Source organism: Pseudopodoces humilis, chromosome 3 (genome assembly GCF_049639895.1).
Source record: "Pseudopodoces humilis isolate 2021_Gansu_Grassland_sample_001 chromosome 3, ASM4963989v1, whole genome shotgun sequence".
Lineage (NCBI taxonomy): Eukaryota > Metazoa > Chordata > Aves > Passeriformes > Paridae > Pseudopodoces > Pseudopodoces humilis.
The window spans coordinates 36,361,303-36,383,647 of record NC_142202.1 but is presented as its reverse complement, the minus strand read 5'-3'; the positions used below and the strand labels follow the sequence as shown (position 1 = coordinate 36,383,647).

At 36.5% G+C, this 22,345-nt stretch overlaps 1 protein-coding gene across 4 annotated transcripts in view; it reads right to left on the bottom strand.

The window, feature by feature from the left end:
* Positions 1–22,345, bottom strand: part of BIRC6 (baculoviral IAP repeat containing 6) — a 174,982-nt gene that overhangs the window by 133,692 nt on the left and 18,945 nt on the right. For all 4 annotated transcript variants that reach the window (XM_014255965.2, XM_014255963.2, XM_014255964.2 and 1 more), the window contains exons 5-12: positions 20,653–20,764; positions 19,038–19,120; positions 17,666–17,888; positions 17,404–17,564; positions 15,228–15,286; positions 13,145–14,539; positions 5,297–5,446; positions 1,962–2,187 (exon numbers count right to left, since the gene is read on the bottom strand). In XM_014255965.2, the coding sequence (XP_014111440.2) occupies positions 1,962–2,187; positions 5,297–5,446; positions 13,145–14,539; positions 15,228–15,286; positions 17,404–17,564; positions 17,666–17,888; positions 19,038–19,120; positions 20,653–20,764 (2,409 nt within the window). The remainder of the gene's footprint in view (positions 1–1,961; positions 2,188–5,296; positions 5,447–13,144; positions 14,540–15,227; positions 15,287–17,403; positions 17,565–17,665; positions 17,889–19,037; positions 19,121–20,652; positions 20,765–22,345) is intronic.

Sequence of the window (22,345 nt, the reverse complement as noted above, 5' to 3'; positions counted from 1 at the left end):
GGAAACTCAGATGTCACTGTTTTATCCATGCATATTAGGAATTCATGTACCTCTCTTTTAAAAGAATTAACCTCATTTAACTTTTCAGTTACATTACACCTGAGGGGACAATACTGATGTTTAGATAATTCAGAAGGTAAATAAGACTCTGCTTTTCTTTTTTCTTTATTGCACATTCTTTTTAAAATAACAAAGTAGGATTGTAATATAATGCCATTTTCTAAAATACAGTTACAGGATTATCTCTTTCTATGTATTTGAGAAGCAAAGGAATTATCATATCAAATTGCATTACTCATCCATCTAACACTGTAATCCCACATCATGATAGGTATCAGTATGAGGCACTCAAAGAAAAGATAAAAGGAACCTCATATTAACAACCAGAAAAATAATCCAGAAATCAAAAAGTTTCTTCCCAGGTAACTTTTAATTAAGAGCTAACATGGCTTTCAATCTTAAGATCCTACCCTAAGAACAAAGGGACTGTAATTTAATAATTTTCATTGTGAGTCATATAGCAGCTGTCAAAGACTTCCAGCACTAAACCAAAATTTCTAACTTTTCCTCTTTACAGTCCTGTTTTATTTAGCAGCAGGCATAATTCTTTTCCTCTAATGAAACAATATTCATCAGCTAATTTTCCACTTATCCCCTTACAATTAACAGCTGTTAACTTCACTGCTTGCTTCCTTGCAACTTCATATTGATAGCTTTTTACTTTTCAACTGTTGCTGAACACATTTGGATAATCAACAGTTTTAACTGAAAGTTATTTTGCAAGGAACCACCTCTTTTCCGCTTGTTACATACAGAATATTTGACTTATACAAAGCAAAACCACAAGATAAATAAAGGCTTTAAAGCCTATAAGGCATTGCAAATTTTCAACTGTAGCTTATGAACACTCAATTAAAGTAAGTCCAGCTCCCGTTATGTGACAGCCCTGGAAATGCCTGCATCTATTACATGTTTTTCCACCTGGAATGCTTCATTATCACATGCTATCTTTCAACTGTTTGTATATGACATGCTTCTTTTTTTTTGCCCCACACATTACCTCTAGCTTCCCTAGCACTCTTTGGCCATCTCATTATTTTCACTCCATGGCTATTTCGAGTCTACATGACAATCTAAATGTTACACATCAGTGGAACAGACATAGCAATCTGACCTGAAAGACCCTGTGGTGTCTTATGCATGGTCCCTTAATAAAACAAAAAAACTTCTATCTATATTTTGTTTCTCCAAGCATTTCTCGCAAAAAAAATAAACAAATCATTCAAGGAGACTGCAACACTGCTGTAGCTGTATTTAGGAGCCCAGAGGAATTCCACGTTCTAATGTCATGTGTAAAAAACTAAGTCCTGCTACACATACCATGCTGGCAGCTCATTTCAATGAAAACACTGCCTAAACCTTAGCACTACTAGAGCTCTGGAGTGGCTTAAATATATCTTATACAAAGATTTAACTTGACTAGACATAAAACCAGATTCTACCTTCATATTTTAAAGTAAATTACAATACTATTTTTATTTAGGATAATTAGTCACACTGGCACACACAGTTTGCATTTTCTGATTAAATAATGTGCTAAAAATGTGTGTATACATAAGAAGGGTGAATCAGACTTTTACAGAAACTATCAAGAATATCTCTAATTCTGGCAAATGTACTTATCTAATTATGTAATATAATGACCACATTTGGCAAACAAAAATCCAGCAATTCAAAACCTGACTTTTCAATTTGTCCACTAAAATGCCTGTGGCAATCTTGCCACCACCTATAATGCAAACTACCAAATGGGAATTATCATCTTTGAAAACACATGTTCTTAAACTTGTACACTAGTTAAAAACAATTAAATTGCATGAAGTTTGTGCTTGTACAGCTACACCAGCTAGTGAAGCAATGAGCAATGCACACAGTTCCTCATGCACTGTTCCCATGTGTACCTGTCCGTCTGTAGCTTCCAAGTCCGAGTGTGCTGAGCTGCATCCCCATGGTGCTGCTGGTGCAGATGCTGAGGGTGCCGCCTTTGCTGCTGTTCCTGCTGGACTTCCACCCAACAGGGAGGGACAGTGGCTGAAAACCGTGGTGTCAAGGTCTCAAAACGGGTCAGTTCCACCAGGGATGTCAGTGTCTCAAGGGAGAATGGCTGGTCCACCAAAAGATCAACTCCTGAATAATTACAGCACATACACTCATTACTATGTAGATATTTTTCCCAGAACATCCTATAAAAAATAGTTCATAGTATATCAGAACTGCTATAGACAAAATGAACTACAAGTCATATGAAGGTTTTTTAGTTAAAAATGAATAATAATCAACTCCCTCCCCCCAGGAAAAGCACCACCTTCAACTGACAACAACAAACAACAACCACAGAAAACCCCAACACAAGCAACTAAACATTCCAGCCTTGAAGCCTGTATCCTTTGAAGGCGGTTTGCTTGGAATAAATTTTCTAAATACTGTGAGCTCTGAGCATGCCCTGTGAGATTTAGCCAGCAGCATCAGGAATAAGTAATTAGCCAGCTATACTTTGAAGATGTAAAGCTGATTAAACATTTTTTTAATATTCCTACTGACTCAGATAAAAAAAAATATATTTCATGAAAACAGACATACAGAAATTAGTATGCATTTTTATCACTGTTTAAAACATTACTTTGGCCCCTGGTTATCAATACAGACTTGTTTTATGGTGGATTACTAGAACATTGTGGAAGGCTCCCAGTTTAAGTTTAAAACAGGGGTAAGTGAAAAACAAGCATGCTTTATGTTAAACACTTAAAAGACACTGGCCCATGACAATTATTTTGTCTTCTTGTCTTTATATTTAGGCCTTGTACCAAAGAAACAAGGGTATTAATTGTAGTATTGAAAACTAAAATATCCCAGGAAGTCAAAGACCTAAAGAAACCACAAAGAAACCAAAAATTGATAATCAGATTTCTTAGATATATGAAACCCCCAACCAACCAAAAAACCCCAAACCAAATCAAAAACAGACAAAAAAACCCAAACAAAACCTAACCAACCAACCAAAGAACACCAACCTACCACATCTCAGGGAAAATAAGACATGCACAGTGTACACTTTCTAGTATTTTGAGCATCTTCTCTTAAAAATGTGTTTCGAAGGAAAAGCTTTTACTTGTAAAGAAAACATGTTTTTCAATAGGAGAAAGTTTGCTACCTGACTAGTAATGTCATCACCCAGGATGAGGAGATAATAACACACCAACAAAAATACCACCCTCACCGTGGAGCCTGAACCTAGAGAGTACCTTGAAAAACAAACCAGGTTGACTTTGAGGTGAGACACTTGGACAGGCAATAAATTCACTCTCATTGCAACTATAATAATTTCTACTTTTCAATCTCAGAGGCAGGAAAATGCCAAAGAAATTAGAAATGCTTAGAAATTGAATTTCAATAATACAGCAAAGACCATCACTTCTTTAACTGCCAAATGTGAACCTTATTAGCTGGATGACACTGCAATGAGAAGTGAGATCATTGCTCAAACTGTACAACAAGCCTATCTTTGAACAGACTGGATTTTTCTGCTTCATTCTCCTTCCTTCTCCAACAGAAACAAATCCAAATTCAGAGTATTCAGAACAACCACATACATGTAATCTACCCCTAAAAGTGAAAAATTAAGGACTTAACTTTCCACCGCTGTCAAGTATACCCGGCTTCTTTTAAAAATTACGAGACTTTTATTACATTCTAACGAAGTGTTATAACAAGACAAAGTTCTAACAGCAAACTTGAAAACAAGTTTTAAACTGGTCAGGAAAACTAATATTCTTTTCTAATTCACTTTGCAAAAAAGCATTATTTTAGATTACTTCACCACACAACCCCCTCTGCTCCTTTAAAGGAAATGGTAATCTAAGATTGCTATAAGAGTAACTTATTTTCTCTTAAAACAAAAAAAATTAAAATGCATCCAAGTTGAAATTTCAGGATAGAAAATAAAAAAGTAAAAATAGGATAGAAAATAAAAAAAAAAAATGCAAGAAACACATTCTAGAATGCAAACAGTGGAGAAAAATAAACACACAAAGCCCACATATAAAGGAACAATATCTGAGTAGAAGTTTCTGCTTGTTGCAGGAGTTCATTTCCCCAAACAGAAACCTTTCTCTTGAGCTGTGTCTCTGTCTGAAAAACATACTAAGACAGAAGTGGAAGACAACACTTTTTCTTTTTTTTAGTATTTAAGACCAAAAGAGAACACTGATATTATAAATCAAAGGCTGATCACGATCCACACAGCTGACAACCTCAGTACTGAAGAGGTTTACACAGCCCTAACAATCATTCTCTTATATGCTAAGAGTCCCGGATTATTAACTTTAGTATCCTCAAGAGTTCACTTGATTTCAACAATTCCCACCCAGACCCCTCATTTCAGTACTGACTTAGAAAGCCTAAAATATATGACGACTTAAAGGAGGACCTGCAGCTTGTGGACAACCTAAAGATACAGCTACTTTGAAGTCTATACATAAATAAATCAATTTCTTATTCCAAGAAATCATATTCAACGCTATACTGAAGGCTGGATGGGAACAAGATAAAAACAAGGAAAAAAGTTTCCCTTTATAGTATTGGCAGAATTTAAACAGTAAGGATCATCTATTTGACTCATCAGGATAGTCAGTTACCATTTGCTTGGAAGTCACTTAACTCTGCTGATAAGCTACTATACAGGGAGTGCATCCATTGAAGCTCATCTATGTCCTTGATATCTATATTCTTTTTTGTTTTATTTGCCATTAGCAAAAAAGGGTGCAGAAGAAAGTCATAGACTTTTCCTCCTCACATATTTACAGTTTATTTTCTAGTGATCTTCAAACTTCAGGAATGACTTCTTTGGTGAAAAAGAGGAGGAGCAGGAGAAATTCAGGCCTCTAAGCAACTGCTGTAATGCTGCTTACAAATAAACTTATGAAAAAAAGCATCTCTTCCTTCCTTTGACTGACTCTTGAGGAATAATATTGGGGTCACACAAATACAGTCGGCCACACTTAAAATCACATGTAGAGACTGGAAAAAGTCCAAGTGTTTTGTTTCAGGTTTTTTTTTAATCAGGAACTGCTGATGTGTTATGCGTGTACACACCTAGTGACAGACATACAGCAAATACAGAACTTTAACTCTGGGCAACAAAAAAATTATAAAGCAGGATGCTATTAAGTAATCGCAAGTCATGTTCAGATGCAACTTTCAAAAATGACAAAAGTATTTCGATACATGTGCAATTTACCTGTAATGCCGGGACTAGAAGGGTTGGATAAGGGCTTGGTGCCTTCTGATGACTGTTCTACACTTTTGGAAAGGGATCCATCTACAAGTATATCAGCTTCATCGATGTCATCACAGGTCCCTCCAATCTGAAGGAAATGAAGTTCTCCACCTAAAATCATCACAGACAACAAAAGAAGAAAGTTTGGACAGGCATACAGCTAAATTCAATGCACATGACAGGCTTACACTTGAACCGTAATGCAATTACGACAGTACTTATGCAGGACTGTGAAATTGTACAGGAAATACCTATTTTGCCTTACTACCACTAATTTTTTTGGGGGCAAATGCAAGGCAGAACTACAGAAATACTTCAGTTACAAATGGCATCAAAGGTTGGAACTATACGGGGGGACAGGTTTTAAAAGGCACTTAACAAAGGAAACCTCAATAGAAACCAAAAATCCTAACCACTATGACAATTCCCATAATCCAAATTATGCTTCTAACAGGAAATATTCTACCATGTCAAGTGAAGGCCTACACTACCTCATCTGTACAGAGTGCCTAAACTGCCTTTTAAAATTCAATATCTGAAAATTTAAAATTGAACTAATTTCTATGAATTCTCCTAACTAAGGAACTCTCCATGTTATTTCATCAAACCTAGAATTGAAACACTGATCAAGTCAACAGATAAAAATCCAAAATTTTCAATGGACACAATGTATTAATGGAAGTTTGAAATCATTCAAGGAGGCTGCGCATTATTCACCACTACAAATACATGTAGATCAATTCTATCATTTACAGAGAAGTCATAGAAAAGAGTGCAAAGATTGTCAGGTCCAACCATTAACCCAGCACTGCCAAGTCCACCATTAAACCATGTCTCTAAACGCCACATCTGCATCATTTAAATACCTCCAGGGAGAGTGACTCCACCACTGCCCTGAGCAGCCTGTTCCAATGTTTGGCAACCCTTTCTGTGAAAACATTTTTCCTAATATCAAACCTCCCCCAGAGCAGCTTGAGGCCATTTCCTCTCATCCTGTCACTTGTGCTTATGGAGACGAGGCCAGCCCACACCTCACTACAATCTTTTCTCAGGTAGCTGTCCAGAATTATAAGGTTAGCCCTGAGCCTCCCCTTCTCCAGACTAATCAACCCCAGCTCCTTCATCTGCTGCTTGCTCTTCCTTGGACTTGTGCTCTAAGTCACTGAGAAGGAATGTTTCACTTGACTTAATGCTGGGGGGTGGGGTGAGAAGAGCTGTTACCAATTCCCAAAGTTACAAAATATCGAATCAGTATGATCCAAATCAAGAGGCAAATCCAAGCACAGGCCTTACGTTATTTTTCTGCAAAATTATCAGACTAACTTTCAGCATCTGACTAACATTATGACAAACTCTGTTATACAAAATATCCAGGTAATCTGAAACAAAGAAACTTGAGAATAAATATGTAATAAAACCCCAAGATAAAAGCAGGTATATGTCCCGTGCTGTGAGGGTGAGGAGGGTGAAAGAGAGTGATTGAAAGGCACAGGGAGGCAGAGAGAACGTGTGAGGCACAGAGAAAAGATGTGAGGCACAGGGGGAACTTACACTTTTGGGGTTTTCTTGAGATCTCACTAAGAAAGGCTTAAGAAACTTCTCACTAAGAAATGGCTTAATAAACACACTCTTTTATGAAGACAGAATAAGAAGTCACTCAAATTACCAAAATGGTCAGAACAACTCTATGGACAGGATCAGTGCACTGTGCTGTGGGAAAATCCACCCCAGGTGTGGGTAATGTACAAAAGTAGTGTTCCTGGGAACTGTAGGGAAGGGTGATTTTCTCATTATCTTTATTTATTATTTTATTCTATCTTCTCAGAACAGCTATTCCATTAAGCCATTTCTTGATGGGTCTTTTCTAACTAGATCCATTAAGAAGCCTGTACCTCCCCTCTCTCAGGCTCAAACCACATATCCTTGGTGCAGAACAGTACATCTCAAGCAGTCCTCAAGAGTTGAGGGGGGAAAAAAGTAGTTCTAGCAAATAACACTTATGAGTTTCCTTGAAATTAAACAGCTTATTTATTATCAATAAGTAATTTTCCTCACACTTCAAAGAGAATTAGCTTCATTTGGTAGTAAGTTAAACCTTAGTTTGTATATCACTTTGTTTACTGCTCAGCAGCAAAAATTTCCTTCCCATTTTTTCCATACAAGAGAACAATCATAATCTCTGCATTCCTGAAAGATTCCAGCACTTTTCCAAGGAAAAGTCTGCGCTAAACTTGAGATACCTCACTTCCTCTTAATTGTTTTTTAAAAGGTTCTGTAAAGAAGTTTTCCATGAAGTTCAGTTGTACAGCATTAGCCTCTGCTAAGGCACACTTTTCTAGAATGCTGTAGTTGGCTGTGCTTCTGTATCACAAAGGAGGCATTTCCTCTCATGGAACATCCAGAGATGACTTTCTGATGATGCATGCTTCATTACTTGTTTCAATGATATTGTAGTTCTAATAGTCAAGTGGCAGTGCAAAAAATCTGTGCAGAAGTCAATGGGGGTTTTTTGGTTTTTTGTTTTTTGTGTTACTACTATTATTTGCAGCACTAGGCTGAATGGGTGACTCATCCAATGATTTCAAATTCTATCCAGGGAGCAAACATCTCAAGTAGCAGTTTATCTGAAGGCTCCTCTGCTTGCATCACTTTGACAGAGGCAATAAGTATTTCTGTTACACTACCAAGAAGATAGGAAAGATGACATTGACTTAATCAATTATCACTAAAGAGACAAATTGGAAACTAGTATCATTATACTTCCTTCAAAGAACAGGTAACATGATCACATGGTTAATTTAATGTGACAATGTGTTAATAAACACAGTGTTAATTTAATTCTGAACTTTATTTAGAACCTGAAATTTGCATGGATTCAAGAACCTGGTGGGCAATACAAACAAAAGACAAGGATCATGAATTCATTCAAATAAATCACAGGCCTCCTTCAGGCGAAACAGTTCCTGGTTCCAGGAAAGCAGCACTGGAACAAGCTAGAGAGCATGCCAGAGACTACAGCCACTGCAGTCAAAGCCAATCTACTGAGATATTCCTGCACTCTAGGAGTTTGGGAGAAGTGACACCATTGTCATTAGCAAATCACAACCCAATGACATCATTGAACAATATCCAATTAGTTAAAAAGAATTAGAAAACAAAGCCATACCACAGGAAACTATGCACTAATCAATTTATAGTCCCCTCCTTCTCTTGTCAGTTGTTAGCTCTAAATGTGCAAGTTCAGAACACTTGAAAAATGTCATCAAGAAAGCTATCCCAAAACCTCACATGGAGACACTCCAATTTAAACTACTCTAGGAGATTTTAGCTATACAATTCTGCCTAAACAGCAGTTCTGCGAAGAGGTTCTTGTGTGTCAGATTCAGTCATTCAAATTCCTGCTCAAAAGTGCGAATGTTCCACTATGTATACACACATGGTATGTACAGACTCCAGAGCTGCTTGAGGAATTCATCTCTAGGATTACTAGGCCTGGTTTTGCATATCTCATCAAGAAACTTGTGGACTGACTTGAACAGATCTTTCGAGAGGGGAAAGTAAAGGTTGCTTTGTTTTTTTCTTCTTTTATAAGTTTGAAAGGATTGGAGACAGCTTGAGAAAATAAATGGTTGGACAAGGACAGCACCTAAATAAACTCTTGTCTTTCCCTACTTTTTTTAAGAAATCTCTTTGCCATATTCAACAGATATGACTGATATGTGACAAAGATGCTAAACACTAGTGAAAAAAATCATAATCAAAGGCAGCATGCAGGAGGAGAAATTTAGTGAGCAGACTGTTAAATCTCCGTTTTCAAGATGTTTGGGAACGGTGATCAGTATTCTGTTTCTGAATGGGTAAGTGCAATTGACCCTGACTTGAAGATGAGCTCTTAGCATCACTTCCAACACTAATTCTGATGTGGAAAAAAAACTTGACCTCTCTCCAGTCCTATTAGACTCCATTACCAAAAAAGGTACAAAATTGAAAATACTGAATTGATTACTAAACTTCAAATACACTGTACACAGGGCAGACAAAGCCTAATGACAAGGAAGACACAAATTAGATACCCAAACTAAATCAGAAAGAACTACACAGTGTGATTACTACACTATTTACAACTTAAGAGCAAGAAAGCTGCTATAAATGAAAGGAACAAGATTTGGGGGAATAAATTCTCAAAGGCATCCAAGTACCATCCAATTCTGCCAGGCACACAGGTAAGAAATATCACCATAGGCAACTCTGGACATACCAAAATCCTGCCTGGAAAAGTACTTTTTCCCACAAAAGCAAAGAACTAAAAGACTCTTGTTATACTGTAGCACCTTTAAAATGTTATAATGTAACACATTCAAAATTTCAGGTGAGCACAGTCCAGCAACAAGAAACTTTATCTGACCCTCTTAAACACAAGATAATGGACTTTAAATATCAAAAGACCACCCTACAGCTGTATCCCTATTCAAAAACAGTACCTGCTGCCTAGTTTTAAAATAAAGAAATTACTTACTTTCTTCCTTATAATTTTGAACATTATAAAAGCAGAGTTTAGACTTTATTAATGACACAAGAGAAAACATCTGGACCCCCATTCGAGAGCAGATAAAGCACTACACTAAGAGGGATATTAAATAGAGTCTACCTTGGCCAAGGGGAAGAGAAGAAAGCAAAATATGAAGAGATTAAAGTTCACTATATCTGCTTAACGGAATTGGAACCAAGAATATACTTGCACACTTTCTCCCACAGGTCAGGCTCAGGCAATCCTTGCAGAAGCAGGTAAGTACCTGAAGCTGACACCAAGAGGTAACATTCTGAAGTGTGACTCACAAAGATGGATGACGTCAAATGCAGGTCTAAAACATCTTTCCATAAAACCACTCCAGATCTGAGACACCCATTCACACAGAGGTTTCTTTGTCAGTCATATATATATCTTAGAGGCAGCTATGGAAAATTTTTATATAAGCTAATGAAAATAACACATCAACAGGCTGGAGTAACAGAAGAAAATGTTCTGCATTCAGAACTTTCAGACATTAAAGTACCTCTTTGCCTACTCTGACATCCCAAACATGTAAACAGGAAAGAATACGCTGCTCACACCTGAATATTTTCCAACATCATCCAAGCATTTCTAATGCATATATGCTCCACAACTTTCACTTAACATTTTCATATATGTCTTTGGACTACAAGCTCCTTTCTAGACAGAATAATGTTGAACACATCAGTGAATATAATGAATACATTCTACTATCAGTGCATCCTTCTAATGCTGTCAGACTGCAAGGCACCATCCCTTGTTTATTGCCAACTGTGGCAATAAACCTGGAGGAGCAAACACCTCAAAGTGATTTGTGAAGAAGCCTAAGAAACCAGCACTTAAGAAAAATAATAACAGCAAAACCCTCCATCCTCAGCCATCTAGCTAAGTAAGAAATTCTACCGATTTAAAGCAAAAGTTTAAAAGATGATCATTATTCAAGACAAGGAAAATGATTCAAAGCCTATTCCATATATTAATCTATTCAAACATACAATAAGATAGAGGATTTAAAAAGTTATATTAATAGTTGAGGTTCTTGATTTGCTTTTTCTTCTAGTTTTCCTGAACTTTATACTTTTTATGCCTTATTTATAAACCTTTCAGTTCAAGTCATTCCTTATGAAGTGACGTATTTTGGCATACATGTTTTTACTCTGAGGCTTCAGACATAACTAGCATCAGATCCTGAACTCCAGACTTCTAATGGACATTGGCCCCTAAGTATTTATGATGGTTTTGGACTTAATTTCTCAAAAGTGAGAAAAAAATATCAGTGATTGAAATGTTAAAAAAGGAACAGAAATTGAAAGTATCTAAAGACATTTAAGCAATGCAAATAATGAACTCCAAAGTCCATGGTTAAACAGAAAATAGAAGTTCCAAACAGAGGTGTAGTGGGTGTAAATGAAAGATAAGAATAATCAGTGGATTTTAAATTTTTTTTTATTTTTAAAGTAAACAAACCACTATGTTCAAAAGAGGACCTTTGCAGGCTGTCTTGATACCTGTAGCATGCTGGGCTACAGAATAAAAAATTCCCCAAAATTTCAGTCGTCTTAAGGGCAGCATGAACAAAAGAAATCCAAAAAAGCTAATGACAAATTACTAGATGGATATTATAATACTGAGAGATTTACAGCAAAAGTAGAATGATGTGCTTGTCCATTAAAAGGAAGATGGAAGTATTCTCTAGTAGTAACAGAGATGGTGGTTATCTAGGCAGAGACAAAGTACTCCTATACACACAGAAGAAATGCTTCCAGCTCAAGAGACCTGTATATATTACACTCCATGCCCCAAAACGGCATATGTAATACCAAAAGCTACAAGAATATGATTACCATACACACTAACATTGGATGGAAAAATACCATGCACAATAAGCCCTTTAATTTTTATCATGAATCTTAAAACACAAGAAAGGCAAAACAAATTTGATGAAAGAAAGAAATTGATAGTAATAAAATTCTGTAGAGAAAAAATTCTGTTTGGAGGTCTTTTCAATGAGATTGCACTTTGATCAGCTAAGTATAAGGTAAAAACATTATGGCATGGATATGATATAACAGTTTTCAAAGGCAATTAACCTTTCAGTTAGAGTTCCATTTTAACTAGGAAAAAGCATGCATTATTAAATACAGTTGAAACAGTTTAATAGATATTTCTTCAACTGCAGCCACCAAAAGAAAACAATTTAGTAAATATGAATGTTACCCTTGGGAATCTGCAAATATAAATACTAGTTACTAACTTCCAGTGTTTTCACTAGTATTTAAAAAACAAATCTGAAATGCCCACTTCTAGAAATAATTGTAGGTGAGAAACATGGAGCCTTTAAGAAAACTGTGATGTTTACAATACACTCGACTTTTTCTGTCGGAAATAACAAGTAAATCTGATTTAAGAACTGCTCATAGAATGACTTTATAATTAGTGTGACACCATCATGAAAGGAAAAAAGGTATCAATTTCAATTCTTCTAGTAAAGAGAAAGCTCAACATGGTATTGGTGAGAATTTATTTGAAATGTATGAACCATCCTGTCATCCCTCTGGGAGCCTAAGCATTTCCTCCAGAGCTGCATTCAACTGCAGATTAACTAAACAGAACACTGAGACATGGAGGAACCCAGAGCTGTTTCCAGTGTCCCAATGTGACACAAGGAAACCAGGAGCTGTGTGGTGGTTCAAGGACTTTTACAAAATAGTTGTTACTTGCCCTTGACTTACACTCCCCTCTACCTGTCCCCTTCCCCAAAATGCCTTCTGTTCATTTGGAAAAAAAGACTTAAGAATCCTGCATGCACAGTCTGGCTCTTATATTCAAGAAAGTACAATCCTAATTGCAAAAGGCTGAAGCAGACCTGTAGGGTGCTACTGAATGACAATAAACTGGGATAAAGTATAAAAGCATTATCTTCCCTGCTCTCTTGAATGTCATCAATTACAGGCAGAAGCCTTTCTTCTGAAATGGATTTCTCTATCATAGAAATAATTATATATAAGAATGACTTATTTGTTTTGGACTTAAGAAAACCTGTTTCTCTTCAAGAAGAAAGACGCACACAAGAATTACTGCCATTCTAGAGATTAAAATTGACATTTAAGCTGAGGAATTAACTAGAGTCCATGCTTCCTAGACAATTAAACTGTATGTAAATTCAGTGGAATTTGAAATTTAGATTCTAAGTTCTGTAACATAATCCAAATACAGTAAAAGAAATGATTTTTTAAAAATTTCAAGAAAAATCTTACCTTTGGTGCACGCACATAATCTGTCTGTGCCCGAACAGTATATCACAGAGACAAACATATCTGGTTCCTCAGTGCCCTCTTTTTTAGGTGGCTCCACTTTGGCCAGAATTTCAAAGTTTGAAAGATCTAGTATTTTAACATATCCTCCCTGAGTAGTTATTACCAGGTGCCCAAGAGTAGAGATCTCAGATCTTCTCTCTCTCCCATTGCCATTTTTAGAAGTTAATTGTATTTCCTCTACAGGCTCCTCACAGTCGTCCTCTCGATTATCCAATATATCTGGTGGGAGCAAAATCATTGAGGTAATTGTGTCTTGGGGGTCTTTGATATGCTGGATTTTTACTGGTTCCTCCTCTAGAGTAACTATTCTAGTGGCATAATTCATCTTATAAAGCACTAGGTATCCACCACTAACACTTCTCTGTTCAGGCTGAATTATTAAAGGAGTTGGTACATCTGCTGGTGACTCATGCTGGATTACATCAATACTTGTGCCATTCACTACAGCAAGACTTGATTCTAGTTCCCCCTTCCTTCTATTACATAGTGCCGAGTTTAATTTATTTAAATTATTCAAGGCCTCTACTTGATTTATTGCACTCAGAGATTCGACAGGACAAGTCCGCAGTCCTATTAACAGATGAATTCCATCTGCACAAGGTGTGATTGAATCTACACACAGGTTCTCCTCCTCTGCAAACTTGGGCAGACGCAGGCACTGAACCAAAGTCCCAGGCTTGGGAACCATAGAGCTCCACTTGTCCGAGTCCGGAGATGTCAGGTTGGCTGCAGCATCTGCAAACTGCTGAATGTAAGTCACAGGGGGATCCTGTAACAGCAACTGTTCCTGACTGTCCAGCTCCATTTCAATGATTTGTGGAACTGTGAAACCATCATCATGTATACTTTTACTCATAATATTGTTCATCTGTGAAAAGAGTTTTCCTGCTTTTTCATCAGACTCCTTGATGCTGTACAGCAGCAATACAGGCAAAGTCCTCCTTACCAGAGGGGAATTCAGTTCTGAATTAGTGCAGGATTCATTGTCAGTTGATCCCTGTTCCGAGACACTCTCACCTCGAGTCCTGCTTAGGCCATCCAGTGATCTCTGAGAGTTACTGCTTACGGGAGAGGTAGCAGGCGATTTGTATGTTAATAGACCTCCAGCTAATAAACAAGGAAAGGGAATGTTGTGTTGTTCTAGATGTTTTTCCTTCATCTTTTCACTCTTACAGTTGGCCAAACAGGGATTTGCCCCAAGCTCTTCTAGGTCTTTAACGGTGTCCTCCAGGACATTTGCAACTATTTCCCACTGAAGTTTTTCAGGTTGCTGAAGAACGCTGAGAGCTGTTATATCAAGGCTGACTTCCATAGTTTCTTTTTGTGATGTATGCCCTTTAAGACAAAAATGTTTAACGTAATACAAATGCTCAAAGGACAAAATAGGAATCATACTGCATATAGTACTGTTTGTTGGAAAAAAAAGGATATTTTTCTACATCTCATGCTCTTTTTTTCCTCACTTGGTGATCCTTACTCAAAGATGTAAACCAGATTATAGAAAATAAACACATAGTCCTCCCCCTCTCAAAATTTCTGACTCAACCTCTAAGAAAATAACACAAGAACACCATGCACAGCATTGTTCTGCTTCCATACAAAATCTTTATTCAGGAAGAAATACTTTATCGAAGCGCATAACCTTAGGGAAACAATCAAGACACAGGAACTCTTTCTGGCAATCCCCTGAATTTAAAGGGTTTTGTACAGCTGAAATTTGTTCCTGTTCTAAGAAAGTTCTTTTATCTTGGTTTGTGCACTTTATTGACAGCAAGATAAGCAATGCTTGTTGTCAAGTCAGACACTTATTAACTAACAAAGCGCGGTTTCCCTTTTCTCCTGTATGCAATCTCTCCACCACACAAACTTAAATACTGGCATTCCTTACAAGGTAAATCCTTTTCCTTTTTTCTAACACAGCAAATATAATATCAGTTTTGACAGGTTTTTTTTAAAAGCCTGATGGAAGAATTTCCCTTCACCTCTAAACCGTCAGATACATAACAGATCAGCTATAACCTACCTGTAACAGATTCCGATCTGGAATGCTCTTCACTGTCTGAATCCTCCAGTAGGTCGTCACTGAAAAAAATAATGTAAGAATAACACCATGTACATGCTAACTGCATGCTTAGTTTTAATTAAATAGGTAAAAATTATTGAAAAACACAGTGAGTACTATAACTGGCCATTCCTTTTAGCCAGCATTGTTCATCCATTGATGAGTTCATCACAGACACCAACATAAAGTTTTTTTCATCCATTATTGAACTAATAGACCAGATTTCTTTTTATCTCATTCTACTATTGTATTTCCTACAATTCAGGCATAAATGGAATTAAAATGAAAGTCAGTTCTCACAAGTCTTTCAAAGAAAAATAAAACCATACAATCAGAACATCTAAAAATTAATATCAACACCTTCAAATTCCTCAAAATCATCTCTGGAAAGTGGAGCTGACAGACTGCTCTTCAATTCTACAAGGCAATTTTGTAGCTAGTACTGAAACAAGGGATGAACACTGTTGTTGGTTTTAAAAATACTGCCAGATGAATAATTTTGTCGTAAAACTAGATTCTGTTCAAGATACCTTTTCAAGAGAAATAGGCCCCTGAGTAGTTCTAAGAATATTTAAATAATTAATGCATCTGACTTTTTTAAAAAAAAGAAATTATTTCCTATTACAGGCTCCTTACACACAGGAAGGACATTAATGTCTTTGCAGCTTCAGGTATAACTATTCACAGTACCACGTCAGATCCTCAAACTTCAACAAACTGGATGCTTATTCCTCATATCTAAGAAATAGATTTTTGTGGGGTCAAACCTGATCAACCTTCACTTCACAACATGGCAGACACAATTCAATACTTTGATTCTGATCCAGCTTCCCCTTAAGTGGAGAACTGATAGTAAATTGTAGGTTAAGCGAAATGTAAGATGCTTAGTTCTAGGCAGTATGATTGCACTGTCCTGTATCCAGCTCTTAAAATTGGTATAATTCTTTAACTATTAAGAGTTCCCAGCCCTAAAGCTACAGTAAGAGTCCAGGCAGCTGCTGATGTTGCCCATGTCAGCAGAAAAGCAAGCTCCATTGATGTGGTTAGATAGGGAAAGCTGATCGGAAGATCTCGCGTTGTACGGGAAGATAGGGCCCCTCTTTCTCCAAAGTTCTCTAACCCATAATGTCACGGTGATGACGTAGTCATAACTCGGTCATATAAAACCTTGCACACCGGAAATAAATGCTCTTCACCATCCACCACATTGGTGTTCGCGTGTGATTAGCCTGACAGGCCTGTAAGTTTAGCTGTCGTGTCACTCACGAACCGGGTCGCTACACCTCATTCCGAGGCAAGACTCCATATTTGCTCTGCACTACCAAAGATATCACACAAGCTCAAAACCAAAGATTTACCTCCTTGTGTATTTAGCAGTATTGTTACTTTCTTCTTAATGCTGAAGTTTAAGAAGAAACATTCAGAAAACCAGCAGGACTCTCCAGACAACTTTTGTTCTAAATTTTCCAACAGTTATTCACTCTATTGAGCTTTGGCAAGACCAGACAAGAGTTCCCGGTAAGACTGCATGAAGCACAAGTGAAATACTATTTTGCCTCACATCACACTTTCTAAGCAGTGGCATACCCTCTAGCTTATCCAAATCTTTGCAACAGGACTAATTGTTTAGAGTCTGTATGTGTGCATTAAAAGTATGCAAGGAAGTACAAATTCCCAGCATATCCACACTGTTTATTTTCAGAATGACATAACCAGAAATTACAGAGAAGCAATCAGAGAAAAGCATGTTCCAGAAGTCCATAAGGAGCCTTTACTTTCAAAACCTGAAATATATAATCCATAACTAAAATGAGAAGCTGATCCTAAACTTATATTCCTATCTCTTTTTACTCTGCCTCTGAAACCTGAGCGTAGGGCAGCAATGAGATCTGCAATTTCTCTGCTAGTGGAGTATGAAACTGGAACAGCAGGAAACTGATTAAAAAAACAGAAATTTAGATTAGTCTTTTTCAAGTGCTGAATTGTGGACAAATACAGAGTGACTAAAAATATTATTTCCATGAAAAGGAAATTACCAATCTTGTATTTCACAAAGCATGACTTTGCCAAAATGGCCTTTACCACTTACACAGAAGCATTTCATATTTCTCATTTGGTAGAGACCAAATGAGCATACCTGTCTCCTTCTAGTTTTGGTATGTCTGAGCAGCTAGAGGAATCTTCTAACCATGCCAGCGTTGGTCTCCTTGAGTCAACCCCTGAGCTCTGTTCTCCTGATAACATAAGTTGCTGCACAATAGCAGGATCATATGCATTGATTTCAAATTTTAAGTGGACCTGAGAAATAACAACAAAAAACAGAAGATGTATTTGATTTCGAATCAAGATATGCCTGATCGGTAAACAGTTTATGAAAAATGATTGTTTATATTGCATACCTTCATAAGTTTGGAAACATCCCATATGCAGATCTTTCCTCGTTTTGTTGCAGCAGCTAGAAAATGAGGGCAACTTCCAGATCCAAAGCAGGTTATTCTGTCAGTGCCATCTGTGCAGGGAAATTGTGCTGGACTTGTTGCCAGTGTGACCGAAAGAGGTACATTCTGAGTGTGCTCACCCTTGACAAATGGGCAATTTGGGGAATGTCTCTCATGTTCAGACCTTTCCAGATTAAAAACAAACACAGAAAATATTGATTTTTTTACTGTGAAAACTACACACAGCATTTACAAGCTAAGCCCCAGAAGTGAAACTGAAACAGAACTGTATGAAATGTACTGCAGTCAACCATACAAGAGAGCTCTGAAGTTACTAACACAGCTTTCCCTGCTGATTCTCAACAGTAGACTGTATTAAAGACTTTGATCAATCAATGCACATTCATATTCAAAATTATCAATTTACACAATGTTCTTAATATAATTAGTCCATTAAAAAAAAAATTGTTCTATAAGCAGTAGCCAATCATGTCCCCATAAAGCCCAGATTAAATTAACGTACATTAAAACTCTAATGTTATGAGTAACTTTAGAAGCAACGTCCTGTTTTTCATTCTATATTCACAATTAAAAGAATCAAATCTGAAAACAGTTCTGAATGTCACATTGACCTAGAAGCATGGAAAAAACCTAATCTTGATATACAGCTAAGACAGAGACATGACAAGAACAATTACACAGCTACAAAATGTCTTGAAAATCCTAAGTGAAAAGAGTAGACAAAAACTATGAAGATAATATTGCAAGGGAAAGTTTCCAGCAAGTCAGGAATCTGATGTGTTCAAGAAAAGATTATAAATTATCAACTAATCCAAAAAAAATATTACATTAAGAACTCTTTAATCAGTGTAAGGTCCCACATTTATATCACTATGCAGAATCAATTTTAGATTATTCAGGAAGCTAGTAATGCATACTGAAACTTCACAGAAAAGGCAAATATGGACTACATAGCCATGACAGTTTTTGAACCTGAAATGAGATGTATTCTAGTCACAATCAAATAGAAGACTCAGTTTTGAATATTGGCTGACAGCTCTCAAGGAGCAATTTGAAATGAAATAGCAAATCAGAATTAAGAAATAAAACAAACCACATTTGTTTTTTCTTTTAGTATTATAAAGAAATTTGATATAGTACATCAAATCTTTTTGTGATTTGTTCCATGGAATCATTCTGGAAACTCATTCTTGTCAATGACTTGTCCTAAACTCACCAGAAATACCACTGAGATATGTTGAATTTTGTCCTTTGAAGATTTCTAACCTCTTCAGCACAAAATCAAGTGTACTTCACACATCATTAAACTTACCAAGGTTCATCTGTAGGCTCCCAGCACACCAAGCACACACTACAGGTAAAGCACATGGCTCTGTCATCTCCTGATGAAGCAGGCTATGAAAATAGGAAGAAACACTTGAAATTTATATAGCTATGTACTACAAAACACTTTTAACTAGGTAATAAAGTTCTTTCCCTTTAGTGACATACTAAAGCCATCACATTAAACATATAATAGACCACAATTTTTATATACTACAAAGTGGCAGAACTTCACATTAAAAAAAAAAAAGATATATGTTACCATAGAAGAGATCCAGAACTAACATTCATGCAAGTCATTGGATGCAAACAACATACACAGAACAGAAATTACTTTGTTGTTTTTTTTTTGCAAAAGTTCACAAGGTTCAAAAAATTTAGAACTGCAGCAGAATACATGCTTGGATAAACACGGGTTAAAAAATATTCCTACCAATCTCTTAGGACAAAGTATTCTCTACCCCTCCTCTGCAAAGAACAATTGTTACTAGCTGAAGTAACTGAGGAAAAGCAATCAAAATTTTCATTCTCTTAAAATTTAGCATTTTCAAGACCTCATTTCAAGACATGCAAATGCAATTCCAACATATGAATTCCCTGCATCTCACCTTCTGCACAAGTTTAAGAAATCACCAAAAATTTCATCCACCTATCACACTTTGCAACTGACAGATTGCAACAGACAGTATTGCTGTCAAATGGTGGGAACTGCCCGGCCATCATTATCTAAATCCATATTATAAATATTTTTTTAAAGCAGGAATAATTTCAAGGAATGAAAAATGTAAATAAATAAAAGTAGTGGAACAAAACATTGAGGTTGTATTTATTCACTAAGCCTAACATGTAATGTGATCTAGGACCTCTGTTAGATACAATTAAGTTCTACCAGCAATGTATGGTTAGAGAACTCTAGTGCCAAGCTTACTGCTTTTTTGCTTTACTTGTAATATAAAAAGGATTATTTACTCAATAATCTAACAAGAAGGACAGATTCTACATAACAACCAATTTCATCTCTATTACTGTTAACTCAGATTAATCTGGTATTTCAAAAAGTTTTATATACTGAAGTTCAGAACAGTATTTTCCGTGATCTGTACAAAAAAAAACCAAAAAGAAGCAAACTCAAGACACCAACACCCCTTGAAACTTAAAAAAAAAAAAAATGAAAAAATGAGCTGAATGACTGTCGCCCTGAAAACTCAGCTTCTGAGCTTGCTGACATAGTTTTCTAAAGACATTCCCAGGACACTAACTGTAAACATAGATATGTGTACATTCTTTCTGTTACACGTCTTGTGATGGACATCTCTCACAGCCAGTGCAGTGAGAAAGTGTTATCCTGACCATCCAATCCCTGGCTGTGGTCAGAAACCTATAAATCCAGAGAGGAAAAATAAACTCTCTCTTCCTTTCACCATACCTTGACTTGTGTCCGTGTGATCAATTTATCGCCAGCAGCAACAAATGACAAAGTTTTTTATGGTTTATGCATAATTGAAGGAATCCATTAAAAAAAAAAACCTGACTGAAAAACATCACCTCTTTTCCCCTGCCCTTCCACCTGGGGAACAAACAGTAAGAACAATTAGATCTCTTGCCTGGTGATAGAATCCAGCTTGAGCCATAGGATCTGGCTGTGCCCACCGATAACCCACATGAGGCCATGAAGTGAATGTCTCCCGTCTGTTAGCTTCACTATACATCAAAGACCTAGAAAGGTGAAAAACTCTACATTACCCAAAATTGCCACTTAAAATTAAAAACCCAAACTATTTATAAGACTTTCAGTCCTTTAGTAACCATTAAAAATAGCACAAACCTATAACTTACACATAAAATTTTAATTAACTATTACAGGAAAGTTACAAAGTTTCCTCACTTGGGTGCTCAAAGTACATCCCCAGTAAAAAAGAAAAGGCGCACAGCTACCTATGGATCTTAAAAGCAAGATTAATAAAACAAGCTATTTGATCCACCTGCAGAAAAGCATCAGATACCCAAAGCTATTCTGCATCGAAGGCAGGTGGAGAATCTAGCCCAACTGCAAGAGAGTTGGATTTTTTTTTTAACATGACAACTACTGTAAAAAATTTGGGGTTCTTAAACAGTTAAACAGATATGAATAGGCATATTTAAAAATACTCTAAAGGGATATTTTAGGCTTAACTGAATACATGGTCCAATCCCTGCCCTCCCTGTCATCACTCACCACATACTATAATACTTATAAATTTTAAACTACTACATCCCAAAATATGAACCTCTCTGCAACTCAACAGTTAGAGACCAAAGAAGTTCCTCTCTTTTCCACCTTCACTCAGTGCATGTCCCTCATCTGCAACAGTACATGAGAAATGAGTATCAGTTTTTCTTTTCCCTTGACAGAGCTTTGTTCTCCCAAGAACTAGAGCTGTTAGATGGAAAGGTGCCTTATTTCCTCTTTCTGCTTCTCAGTTCCAGGAGATTTTTGCTGTCTTATAAGAGAATGAAAATATTAAACATTTCCTGCCAAGGAAGTAATCTATTCTAGCAACACCCACATAAGAGCTATCTTAACTTGACACTATACCAGCTCAAGAGACAGATCTTAGGAGAGCTCTAATCAAAATACAATATGGTGAGGTACAGGTAGACCTGAAGGCTTGGGGAGGGAAAGCTAAGAGATGAAATCAAATTCATTAAATTATTTGAGGTGTAAGAAATGATAATACACATGCAAAGTAATATTTGTACAGACACTTTCAAGAAAGAATAATTTATAAGCTTAGAAGATTTACCAGAATTCTAACTAGTCTCCACTTAAGAAGGTTAAAATAATGGGTTACTTGCTTGTGTATACATTACCACTTGGATCAGAAAGAGATTAAGCAGCAATCTGAAGTAAAATGTTCTCTTACCCCAAACACATAGCAGGTGACAAGAGCAGAAGTAGCATATATATGTTCTGCAAAGGTAACTTCCTAAACTTCTAAACCATAAAACATAAGCATGACTCTTTCTTGTATGAAGGAAAAGCAACTGACTTCAGGATACAAAGTAGTATATATTTAAGGCTGCAATTATTACCTTTCTAAAAGTTTATGTTGGTATTAAGAGCAAGGTAAATTCCGCTTGCATTAAAGCTAAAACCCAGTCAGTCTTGTGGAGTCTATAAAGGCTTTGCTAAATTCAATAACATGTATGGCACAGCACACATTAAACAGTTAATTAGCTGTATGTGTAAGAACAAAGAACAGAACAGGACTAATTCTTTGGCAAATAAGTTAATGTCATCTAAGAGCTTATCCTGAT